At 37.5% G+C, this 13,171-nt stretch overlaps 2 protein-coding genes across 3 annotated transcripts; one reads left to right on the top strand and one right to left on the bottom strand.

Annotated features, from left to right (window-relative positions):
• The first annotated feature begins 3,358 nt into the window (after positions 1–3,358).
• Positions 3,359–4,879, top strand: LOC106292656 (RING-H2 finger protein ATL47). The gene has a single exon (XM_013728289.1). It carries the CDS (start codon positions 3,600–3,602, stop codon positions 4,665–4,667), a length of 1,068 nt encoding a protein of 355 aa, XP_013583743.1. The 5' UTR covers positions 3,359–3,599; the 3' UTR covers positions 4,668–4,879.
• Positions 4,880–7,358: 2,479 nt separating this feature from the next.
• On the bottom strand, positions 7,359–13,136 carry LOC106295399 (AP-1 complex subunit gamma-1). 2 transcript variants are annotated; one of them, XM_013731287.1, is made up of 18 exons: positions 12,907–13,136; positions 12,352–12,654; positions 12,067–12,208; positions 11,790–11,963; positions 11,443–11,622; positions 10,824–10,978; positions 10,522–10,612; positions 10,248–10,411; positions 10,067–10,121; positions 9,855–9,977; positions 9,672–9,767; positions 9,420–9,547; positions 9,123–9,227; positions 8,759–9,012; positions 8,399–8,644; positions 8,125–8,300; positions 7,942–8,040; positions 7,359–7,777 (listed from the first exon to the last, which is right to left on the bottom strand). In XM_013731287.1, exons 1-18 carry the CDS (start codon positions 12,936–12,938, stop codon positions 7,682–7,684), a joined length of 2,619 nt encoding a protein of 872 aa, XP_013586741.1. In that variant the 5' UTR covers positions 12,939–13,136; the 3' UTR covers positions 7,359–7,681. The 2 variants fall into 2 exon arrangements, with proteins under 2 accessions (XP_013586741.1, XP_013586740.1); XM_013731286.1 differs by having other exon boundaries at positions 7,942–8,300.
• Between the last annotated feature and the right edge of the window lie 35 nt (positions 13,137–13,171).

Genomic DNA, 13,171 nt, shown 5'->3' with positions numbered 1-13,171 from the left:
AAGAATAGACACTTTGTTTTTAAATGGATAATCTTATTGGAATTAGTAGATAAACATCTAGCTCGAGTTTATGAAAAGTCTTGGCCCCCGAAAAAAAATAATAATAATAATAATAAAAAAGAAAGAAAAAAATATATATATAAAAAAAAAGAGAGAAAATATGCCTGAGACAACTCTTCTAAGCTTTTAGCATATTTTACCGAAGACATTTGTTGTTAGAAGTGCTAAGATAGCCTTTAGACTTGCTAGTAATGATTGCTTTCGTATTGTTCAACCAAAGACATTTGTTGTTTGAAATGTGTTAGTAAATGAACATTCATCTAGACATAGAGTCTGTTTAGAATTGTGTCTAAGCTTAAGGTTGATAGTTTGATTGTTCGGTTTGCCATCCTTAGTTCGAAACTTGATCACCCGAGGTCTAATTCCTATGCCCATGAGTTCTCTTTCCCTTAGTTAAGAAAGTCGTTTCATTTATCGTTTTTATTATTCTGCAACTGCATTAGTATTAATCGTTAGTTTGGAAAACCTTTTTAATCATCGGTTGCACTTAGATTAAGCAAGTACTTGCACTCTCAGACGAAAATGCCCTCTTACTTTATCAAAAACATGTAGCTCTATATTTAGCAGGCACACATTATGTTAACTGAATACTAAGAGATATTTATCAATTTTCACACAATCTTTGAATTTCTCAATCACCGCCGATTCTATTTTTTTCATCTAATCCTTCGACGAACTCTGCTCAGTTCTTAATATCACATTTATCGGTTTGTTAATAACTTAATATAATAAATAAATTACTTAGTTGTTATTTGTTAAGGATCATATCAGTTGGATAAATTATCAATTATTTAAGAAATATATAACAATTGGACGACCAGTGACCACTAAGAAAATATTTATCAATATTAAAAGAATCAATTACTTAATAATGAATATTTATTATTTGATATCAAATAATGTATCAGCTAAATATTTACATATCAGGTAACAATCTACATACCAACTAACATATCAGCTAGGCCTGGGTTCGCGGGTCAACCCGCCCCGCACGACCCGCCAACCCGCGGATCGTTTCTTTTTTTTTAGTTAAAATTTCGACCCGCTCAACCCGCAAAGAAATAAACTAATACCCGCACCCGCCCCGCTTTATTTTGCGGGTAACCCGCGGGACCCGCGGGTTATATTTTTAATTAAAAAAATAATCATTTAATTAGTTTTTCTATAAAATAATATATTTATAAGTAATTTTTTATATTATTTTTAAAAAATTTAATTATTATTTTTTAAATTAATTATTTTTCTAAAAAAAGTCGAATTTTTCAAAAAAAAAAGATTTTTTTTTATTTTTTATTTTATTTTGCGGGTTGGCGGGTATCCGCAAATCAAAATCCACCAACCCGCACCCGTCCCGCAAAAAATAGTCTTGACCCGCACCCGCACCCGCAACTTGGGTCAAATGAGGCGGGCCCCGCGGGCTTTGATTTAAATTCCCAGGCCTAATATCAGCTAATAATTCATGTATTTTCTAACAATCTATGTATCAAACAAAAATGTATTGACTAACAAATCATATATCAGTTAATGAAACTATTAACAGCTAATCAGTTATCTATGAAATAGCCCCAAACAACTAACACTCCATATATCGATTAAGAATCCATTAAAATATAAATAAGAGCATGTAAGTAATGAAATACCTACTAACGTATATGTTATCTAAAGAAAAGAATGTAGATTTCAAGCTTTCTTCTTCCTGAGATCTCCCGATCCTTTTCTCCATGAATCTGCAACAGAGATAACAGATTCTTCGATGAGATGACGAACTCGTCAAGGTCAGCAAGGCACTCAACTACCTCAGGAAAATGCCACGACACATAATTATTATTGGGATTGGAAGCTTATAAAAGTTGATTGTAATTCGAAATTGGAAACGGTGGAATTGGTGGTGAGATAATAAAATTAGTATTATGGGTGTCAATGGAATCAGAGTAAAAAAAATAGAGAATTGTGATTTAATTTAAGCTTGCATAAAGAAGAGATGTCCGAGAGATAAATATATTAAAACATAGAAAAGAGAGAAGAAAGAGATCTAGAGACACAAGGGTATTATGGTTATGAAAAATATTTTTTTAAAAAATGGTACATCGCAAGTTATGTGAATCTTTTGGCGTATCCACACAAATTTCTCTTAATTTGTAATACATACACAAGTTTTTTTTAGTACATATACAAGTTGAAGTTTACAAAATATTTGTTACAAAAAAATTATTGCTTTTGCAAATAGTTATTAATAGCATATTGCAAACTATAGTCTTGAGAGTCGGTTTTATGAAAAAGGGTGGCGAGTTACGCTCTAATGTCGGATCGATCCATATGAGAATGAGAAGGCTCCGTGTCCTGACGGGCGAAGTCTGAGCCAACCGGATCTGCATTTATCAAAGACTGCTGATTATATTATGCATTTGGAGTTGAGGATTAGATTTCTCGAAGCCCTCTCCGTTATGTACTCACCACACTCTCGAAATTAATTATTTTTGGTTCGTTTGTTAGTTTTCTTAACCTTAATCTTTTCGTTGTTGTACTTTGTAATTCATATGATTTTTCATGATTTAGGTGAAAGGGGTGAAGCTTATTAGTTGGGCATTTTGTCGCAAATATTATCATAATTGGGCCCTTATATCCCATACATTTGTCATAAAGCTTTTCTAAAAATGTGGTGATGACAGGCTTTTTCTTTATTTTACCAATTCCAAATTCCGATGTTCACACTTCACAGACTCGAATTTTGTTGTAAACCATTTGTTGACATGACCATGTGGATAATGATTTCCTCCAAAATTCAAAATAATAGAACTACTTTTTTTTTGTCAACTAATAGTACTATTTTCTACTAGTTGATTTCTTGTTGTGTTGCTTCAGTTTATTTAACGATTTCCTAGAATATTGAAAAATTAACTTGACCTAAAAAAAAATATAGCACTACTACAATTTATTTTACTATTTCTCTACTTTATTTGAGTGATTTCATAGATAAATGACAACGATGAACGATTATTCCCTTATTAGTTGATAATTAAGTGTGATAATTGGCTTTTAGCTATCGAGGTCTTACTACCAAAAAAAAAAAAGGAAGCCATAACTTAATTCATTAGCCTTTTTCTACGTTCTTCGAAACTGCTAGGTAGCACTAGCTCCCGGAATCAAGCATTGGCCACCACACCAAGATTTGTAATTTTCCAGTAAAAGATTTTATTAAAAATAAAACAAAAAAAGTTAGGTGACCTAATAAGAGAGACCTCTCCTTAATAACTCAATGATCAATTATAAGTGATTAATCATTTAACTAAGCCTTAACTAACACAACTACTATATTTTTCCCTTGCATGTTTTAAGCAAATGATGGTAGGCGCTCGCTCTAGTCGTGCCAAATCTCTTTAGCAATCATTCCTCCTACGTTTTTTGACAGTGAAATCGATTTTAAATTTTTATTGAGCTCCATAGGAAAATATAATCATAAATTGAGGGGTTTTATGGTTAAATCTGAGAGAGAGTAGCTTAATGGTGCCTCTGTTCTTCATCACATACCAGAAAAAGAAATGATTCATCAAATCCACCTCAAAAACGAAGACTCAATCCAAATCTCACCTGCTCCTCCTCCGCTCACCGCGAATCACTCGTCTAATCGAATAAGCCCAATCCTTCTCTTCATCATCGTTCTCCTCTCCGTCGTCTTCTTTATATGCAGCATCCTACATTTAACGGTCAAATGTTACTTAAAGAAGAAAAGATCGAGACTTTCTTCCTCGGCGGCGGATTCCGATCGAAACCCAGAACTCTCGGACTCCGACACTTACCAGAGACAGCTCCAGCAGCTGTTCCATCTCCACGACTCGGGTCTAGATCAAGCCCTGATCGATGCCCTTCCCGTGTTTCTCTACAAAGAGATCAACGGGTCCAAAGAGCCGTTCGATTGCGCAGTGTGTCTCTGCGAATTCTCGGAAGACGATAAGCTCAGATTGCTTCCGATTTGCAGCCACGCTTTCCACATCGATTGTATCGACACGTGGCTTCTCTCGAACTCGACGTGTCCGCTCTGCAGAGGAACCCTTTACCCTCTAGGGCACCAATTCGAAAACCCGGATTTCAATTTCGGGTTTTTCGCCGGAGAAGATGGAGATAGGGCTTCTCCGGGGGAGAAACCGGCGGAGAGTGATATCATGAGTGGGAAGAGAGTGTTCTCAGTGAGGCTTGGGAAGTTCAGGAGCACTAATATTAATGAAGGTGAAGGAGGAGAGACAAGTGGGTGTGTGAGTGTGAACAGTAGTCTTGACAACAGGAGATGTTTCTCAATGGGGTCTTATCAGTACATAGTGGCTGAATCAGATCTGGTGGTGGCTTTGTGTCCTAATAATGAAGGTTTGAAGAATGTGAAAGGAGAGACTGAGAGTAATGTTGAAGGGAAGAAGCTAAACATGAGAAATAAAGGTGAGAGCTTTTCTGTGTCAAAGATTTGGCAATGGTCTAATAAAAGATCAAAGTTTGCAAACCAAGCAGAAACCAATCTAGTGGCTTCTTCTTCTGCATCTTCCTCCTCTTATGCTTGTTCTGGTAGTACAGTTGGTGCTGGGTTTTCATTGAATGGAAGGAGATTTCAGGGGCCATGATAAAGAGAGAATGGGGTTAGGTACAGATCAGGGTGTAGCTAATTTTCTGCTGTTGATTTAATTAAATCATTGATTTTGAGCTTTTTTGAAATTCTTTTTGTTAACACTATATACTGTAGTGGTGGTCTTTTGTGTCTTTGTAGCTGAATCTCTTTGTGTTTGTTAAGAGGAGAATAAGCTTTGTTCTTTGATTAAGTTTTATGTGATGCTTATTTTAATCCCCAACAAGTTCTAATTAAATTATGTTCCGAGATGGAACCTCGAAGATTTGCACAAACTTTGATGATTTTGTTAGCTGTATTTTGTCTTTAATGTCCAAACTTTTCAAACAAAAAGAATATCATTCTTATGGCAAATCACATAAAAATGAAATTGAAATAAAAGAAGAGAAGTCAAATTTTATATCTTCGGTGGGGTTTGATACTTGTAAAGAGCATCCAAAATGGGTAGGGGGTGTCAAATGGGCCGTCTGGACAGATTTGGGTATGTCCAGATGGACTTTTTTTTTTTGGCATTTTGGCCGAAGCCCAAATAATTTCATTATCACCGCCAACCCATCTTGAACAATCAGGTTCAGAATGTGTGCTGCGCATCTTACATGTAGAAACTCGCCATTACACACCAAAGTTCTGCGAAGTTGTGTCTTTAGAACCCCTTGCATATTGTCGTTTGAAGAAGCATTGTCGACAGTCACTGTAAACACTTTCTTCTCTAATCCCCATTCTTTCACTAACTCCATCACCTTCTTAGCAATACTATAACCAGTATGAGGTGGGGGAAAAGCGCAGAATGACAGTATCTTCGCCTTTAGCTTCCAATTATCAACGTAATGAGCTGTCAGACATAAATACCCCTCCACGGTGATTGCCCTCCACAAATCAGTAGTAAAACAGATCCTCCCAGGAACTTCACTCAAAACCTTCCTAAGAGCAGCTTTCTCATTCTCATATATCTTACGAACATCAGACACAGCAGTGTTTCTACACCAAAACTCAATACCAGGATTCGCATACTCAAAAGCTTCTCGAATTCTTCTAAACTCAACAAATGAGTATACAAGATCATGCTCAACAATAGCACCAGCAATCATCTCACAGAAGACCATCATATCAAACTTCCTACTTCTAGGTGTGCTTCCAGGATTCTTTGAACAAACTCTACTATGACGCAGTAAAGTATTAGTTCCATTGCTTAGATCTATGAAATATGAATACTCACAATGCTTGCAGATAACTTTAGTAGTCCCATCAGGCAATTTATCTCCTATAATTTCAAAATGCTTCCAACACTTTGAATGCCTCCGCTTACGTCCCCGCCTTACTCTATTCCCACCCGCATTTGTAGAATCATCTTGTACAGAATCATGACCATCTTCATTCGGATCCATCATCTCATTACCACTCAAATAGTCATCATCATCATCATATAGGTTCAAAGTTTCATCATCCATCTGAACAAAAGAGATTAAAGAAAACCATTAGAGACAACACATTTACTCGTAAATGAGACAACACATCTAAATGAGACAACACATTTACTCGTAAATGAGATAACACATCTAAATGAGACAACACATTTACTCGTGTCACTATATACAAATGAGCAAAGAGAAGCTAAACAGTGAGAGAGAGTGATGAGTGACTACCTTGATTTAGAGAGGATAGAGTGGGAGCAGTGAGTTTAGCGTTTGGTTCCAAAGCCTGAGTGACAAGCCTGCATAAACAAGATGATAACAAAGCTTAGCGTTTATTTCAGAGACAAACCCATATCTAGAATCGCAAACCCATCACGCAATAGTGATCTCTTTCAGCTAACGTTCTAATACAATCCATCAATCCATCATCTGAGAATCGCAACTCTACAACTCTTAAAGAGCTCGCAAACCCCATCAAATCTAGAATCGCAAACCCATCAAATCTAGAATCACAAACATCAGATCCAGAATCGCAAACATTGAATCTAGAAAAACCCATTACACTTTAGAGGCTTAGATCGATATTCCCAAATCCCAAAATCCCTAATCCCTAAATCGAGAGAGAGAGAGAGAGACTGTAACAAACCTGAAACAAGTCGGCTTACGAGAGAGAACGTTTGGGTTTGAGTTACGAGAAAGAGATTTGGGTTATGAGAAAGAGATTTGGGTTACGAGAGTGAAAAAGATGAACTGAAGAAGATGAAGTGAAGAAGATCGAGCTCTCTCTCGTGATTCACGAAAAGAGAATTCTGATTTTTCCCCAAATCGATTAACCCTAAACATTTTAAAATTTTGGGCTGTCCATGTCCATTTGGTTTTGCCAATTTGGACCATGGGTTTATTTGGGCCTCGTCTATTTGGACATACATTTTTCCGGACGAATATGGGCTATCCATATTAGTCCATATTGATTTGGACATGGGCTATCCATGGACAGCTAGCCCATTTGACATCCCTAAAAATGGGATGAAATCATTATTGGTAGGTATGATGACCCTTATTTGTTATTATGCTCCAAAAGAGCATTCAAGAAAGAACACTCATGGTGTTTCAAAAAAAAAAAAAAAGAAAAAAAAAAAAAGAACACTCATGAAGTTATCAATGATCTCTCAAGTCACAGTTTGTCTTCAAAATCATATCCGAGCAGGTGACATAATTACATTGGCCAGTAAATTAGCAAATAAAATACAAAACCTTTTTGTGCAAAGACGAAGCTGTAACTGTAACTAGAAATACATCTCGTGGGCAATCAAATCTCTTTTAAAGTTTTATACACGAGACAAACTTGTGTGCTTCTTCCTCCATCACTTTCTGACTCAAAAACATATGAAATTTTGTTCAAAAAGAAACACGAAGAATCTCAAATCCAAAACAAAGCCAAAGTTTCAGGAAACGGATGAAAAAAGTAGGAAAATAAAAGCTGATTTTGTTGCGTCAGCTGCTCGGGTAAGACATATCTTTCTTTCCTTTTTTTTTTTTTTGGAATAGGGATGCTGATAATAAATACTCAAAGTTCCTTATGCTGAAAATACAATCAGCCTCACAACCCACGAGGGAAGTTGTTGATCTGTCCTTCCTCCAATACATCTTTTCCGTTCACTTTGTACCCAATCCTCATGCGCATCACAAGAGATTTCTGCCATATAAACATTAAACCAATTTAGTGTCAAGTCACTTAATCCAGAGGATCAACCAATCTTTATATGAGCATATACTGAGTTCTTGATCGTTGAGTGCTAAACAGAATGTTGACGACAAAAAATAAAAAAAGGAAGCTGAACAGAGAAAGTGGATATATACCTTGCCGTGCTGGCTGTTTGTGACTCTCAGATTCTGCGTGATGTTACCGCTTGCCGGGAGTGTGTTACTGCTTGCTGGATCCAAGTGCAGCTGGAGGAACTGGAGATTAAATGAACGAAAGACAATGTTAAAGAAATTTTGATAACTGGATAATAAGGGAGAAAAAAAGAAAACTGAAATGACCTTTGGAACAGCAGCCTGGAAGATAAAATCTGTGAAAGTATTAGGAGATAGATTTATAAAAGTGGCCTGGACATTTGTTTCTTGTGGGTTCCCTGATGACTTTGAGAATGTGAACTCAATCTTCAAGGTGCTGCTCTCGTATGCAACAATAGGTGGATATGCTGGACCATTGGTTGCTGCAATCAAGGAGGAAAACAAAGTTATTCATCTTCGTAAAAGAGTTTCAATGATTTGTATAGATTTTGTTTCAGTGATTACATAGACTTTTTCTTACCTTCCTTCGATGGGCTAGGAGTAAGACCATCTAACAAATCGAACATACCACCAGCAGAAGCAGTCGTTGCTATGTGAGGTAGAGCTGGTGAAGAAAGTGTGTCTAGCGCATTAGAAGGATTCTTGTTAATGCCAGGTGTTGATAACAAATCAACTGATGATGTGTTGTTTTGTGCCGGGGAAGGTGTCCCAATTGATAAAATATCCATCAACAGATCTGCACCGGCTTTTGGACCCGGGGTTGCACCTGAAACATTGCAATGCCATAAGAGGAAAAGATTGCTCATTCGACACAATATCATAGCTGAGTACACCATAAAATGAAAAAAAAAAACAGTTGTAGAGACGCCAAAGAACTAACCAGATTGTGCTGACGATGATCCTAAGTCAACACCCAGAAGATCCTGAAGGAAATCTGCACCAGATGAACTAGGTGCAGCCATGATATCGTCAGAACCCAGGTCCAGTAAATCCACTAGTGGAGCTGCAGCAACACCATTTGGAATACTAACTGAAGGTTTGGCCATTGTTGAAACTGACGCAGGTAAAGAGCCAGCCCTCCTCACATTGAAGGTAGCCTCATCTAGCACCGGCATTCTCTCAACTAGAGAAGGCCTATATGCATAGAGACCTCGTTTTCATGAGATTTGAGGGGAAAATAAATTTTTAAAAAATACACTAGAAGATGGATGACGAAAAGGCAAAGATGGAATTTATTTAACCACCTGATATTTTTATGCCTGTCAACAATAGAATTGAATTCAATAGCTCTCTGCTGCATTTCAAGGAGAAGGCTCCCTTTCTGCTTCACAATTATATCTTTAATCCTCCTGCCATTGAATTTTAGAGAACTGTTTAGTTAGCAAAAGAGAGTTGAGGACACGAACAAACAGGTATCAGAAGGTAACACACTACAGTTTCTGGTAGACAGCCAAAATTCACTATTCATATACTCGGTACAGATATAAGATAAACGAGTTGGGATAAAACACACACTGAGATTGAAAAAAACTCGAACATACTCTGAGATAGAAGGAAAGCGGGATGACAGCTTCAGCAGAGCAACCAATGCCATAGCTTTGGTAGTCATATCTGAGTTATGGCGAGTAATGGCATCCTCGACAACGTCAACTGCATCACTTTCCGTTACCTGCCCAAGGCAGTCAACCAGTCATTGCATGTTTTTTCCGTCAACAAGAAATCCCAAGAAGCAAGATCATCTGCATATCACATAAAGAGAAATAATGAATTAAAATTGGTACGGTAATGCTCACCGTTATTGGATCTTCAATACCAAGCATCCCCACATTGTTAACCAGCAAATCACCATATTCCCCAATGCACCAAATCGCCACTCGGACAAGGGTCTCCTGTTTGAAATCTCAAAGAAACCATATTAGAAAGGATTACATTAATTGAAGAATGGATCAATCGAACATAAGAAAAATAAGACATACCTGTTCCGAATATGTCAGGACTGCTTTGTATAATGCTCTGACTGTATATCCATGAAGCTCTGATGCATTACTTATGACAACAATCAGTGCATGCCACACATCATCTTTCACAAACTTTCCAGCCTACTAACATGGAATAGGAGTAAGGTTAAGACCGATACAAAAAAGCAATTAAAAAGAGCTAGGCAGATGTCTCGCATTTCAATCCATACCTCCGACAGAACCTTGAGCATCTGATCAATGTACCAGATTTTCTCTGGAGAAAACCTACATCATCGAAATTCTTAACAAATCAAAACAAAATCCAATTAACCAGACACTCACACCTCTAGTCTTGAACATAAAAAGGGGTAAAAGCAAGTGGTTCTTCACTTTCTCAAACAGAATACTTACTTTTCAACGATGGAACAGATTTTCGCACTAAGATCCTCCTTAAAATCTTCATCGCTGATTTCCAAATAATCAATCAGCTCCTTTGTCAGTTGTTTGACATTGTTCTCATTTACCAAAAGAGAGACGAGCTCAAGAGCTCTTTTCCGGATGGAAGCATCTGGGTCCTAAATTGTTGATGGAAGCAGAAGGTAAGTTAATATGTATTCTTTCTCTGAGAAAACTATTACATACAGTTGTTCTAAAAATATTTTTCTGGTAGTTATAAAAACAATACCTTAACACATTCTAAGATTGTAACTCTGTGCCTTTGCACTGCTTGATCATCAAACGCGATTGCTTTCATCAGCATGTTTAATGCAACATATCTGAGAGAACGAGAATATGATATAAGGGGAAATCAACATGTCTGAGAAAACAAGAGTGAGAAAACATAAAATAAAACGAATACTAAGAAAGAAGCGCTGGGTGATAACAAGAGCGCAAGGTGCTTCATAGGGTTAACCAGACAAGATGAGAGACAGAAAAAAAACAAGCAAGCTAGTTCTCAACATATAATAAATTGAGGTAGAGTCGAACCTGATATTGTTGTCGCGGTTAGATAAGAATCTTCCCAAGATATTGATAGCAAGCACACGCAAGCTACTGGTGTCTTCAATGGCCATGATTGTTTCAACACACTCATAGAGTACGGCATTTCCTGCGTTTTTGTTTGATTCAGTTTTTGTGGCCACCTACAATAGCATGAAATCAACTAAAATAAAGACATCTCTCATCATAACAGTAAGGATCAAGGACCCTGGAAGATTATGTAAACTACATTAGATCCCTGACTCTAAACTGAAAAGATTTTAACAAAGCATGTAACAGAAGCGGCATCAAAAGAGGTAAAGCTAAATCTGGCTAAAGGTCCAAGTAATCTCAGTACTAACAAGTCTCGTATCTACCAAAGAAAATGATATCCGAGCACCCCTATCAACTAAAGAAACTTATTTCCCAGTTATGCTACAAAATAAGTTCCAGCACATGAGATGGCATAGCTACCATACACATTTTTTTTCTTCCTACAACATTTCTCCAAATTATATATTTACAGCAACTGAAAAGAAATAAAAGACAAATTTTATGGTTCCTACGGGAATTCCATCGCAAATGTGAAAATGGTGAGCGAGATCTAGATTGCTAAATTATGACTAACCTGGGCAAGTATATCAGTCATCAAATCACTAGCATCAGCGTCACCATGGCCTAAAACACGCAGGAGCTTAAGTAACCGTATGTGAAGAAAAGGATCTGTGATCCCTGCAACATCATACTCAGGCTGATATGCGCTATTAGTAATATCCCTCAAAGTTTTTATCAGCCCCTCCGTGCATTTCTGCACATACAACAGAATGACAAGAGAGAGTAAATTTACTGCAGAAGAAATATAGTACACAGACGCATAATACAAGTAATAGAGGGTGCACAGAAGATCATTAAACTACTATACGGCAATGCTCATGTTTGCATAAATTGAGTGTCTAAAGAAAATTATGGAGCCACCTTTCGGAAGTATTCTAGGGCCTCATCATTGATCGTGCAGAGTTCATAACAAAGTTGAACTCCTGTTATAAGAACCCCATGATGCTTTTCTTTAAGCAAGGAAGAAGCAGCATTTATAAAGTTCTCTGCAAGATCTGGAACCTTCCTTACTATTCTAGTGGAGCAAAGTGCCGCCTGCAGAGAATACAACATAAATGGTCAAAGAAATGAAGGAACAGAACCAACAGCGCTCAAAACTCCATCAAACCATATATATGTGAACTAGAAAACACTTCACCTTCTTACGGATATTAGGGTCACGAAACTGGATCAATCTTTCTACTTCTGGCGCAAGATCACGAGCCATTTCTGCAGAGCAAATATTCCCTAAAGCACAGAGCGCGAGCCCTACAACGTACTGGTTCGTGTGGTTAAGATCTCTGCACGTGAGTTAAGGCTAAACTGGAACAAATCTATCACTATATTTACCCCTTCCGAATTCTCATCACAGCAATGCAACCCAAAATCACTTAGTTATACGTTTTCCCACTAACACGGAGCAAGAATATATATTAAAGGATACTGTTTTAATGAATTTGTGACGAGCATCAACACTTCCTGTCTCTCATCAAGAAGCAACATCAGCCCGAGATAACCAATCCTCTTCTCTGGGAAGCCAGGAGACGCAATAAGCTTCAAGCACTCCATCTGACCAAAATGCGTCGGGTAACCCAGCATGTGTATGAACATGAGCTTGGCGAGGTTCCGGTGCCTATCATGAGGGTCATTTTCATTAATGGATGCTCTGATATCAGCACACTCTTTCCTCACAACGCCACGCTCCTCCGCAGCTGTTTTGCACGCTCTTATGGATCGAATCATGTCCCTGAAAATCAAATCCACATGTTACCCTAAACTTCAGAATCATAAAATACAATTACGCAAATTTTCAAACTGATCTAACTTCCAATATTCAACACAACAAGCAAAAGGGTGCCAAAATCAAATCGAATCAAATCATGAAATGAACGAGCTCGATTTCTTCAAATCCTCCTCCTCACACTTGTATATGTTATATCAAATGCATCGTTGATCAATAATAAACAACATGAAACAGAAATGAAGAGGATCCAATTACCTTAGACGAGTACCGGAAAAAATTGAATTCATGATTGGGTGTGGAAGAGCTGTCCCTTCGCCCGCCGGCAACTTTAGGAAGAATCTACAAATCAAGTTAGCCGCGAAGCAGATTTCTCCGCCGAATTTGTCCCGGATCCGTTACCGGAGCTCCGACTAGCGATCAAAGACGAGAGATCAAAACGAAACTGAGATTTGGATCTCGATGAACGACAATGCTCGTTTTTTTTTTGTATAACATGACTTTAGCTTACATTAAAACGGCT

This window comes from Brassica oleracea, chromosome C5, assembly GCF_000695525.1.
Source record: "Brassica oleracea var. oleracea cultivar TO1000 chromosome C5, BOL, whole genome shotgun sequence".
NCBI classification, from domain to species: Eukaryota; Viridiplantae; Streptophyta; class Magnoliopsida; order Brassicales; family Brassicaceae; genus Brassica; species Brassica oleracea.
The sequence above is the reverse complement of the archived record's forward strand: the minus strand, read 5'-3'. Positions and strand labels throughout refer to the sequence as shown.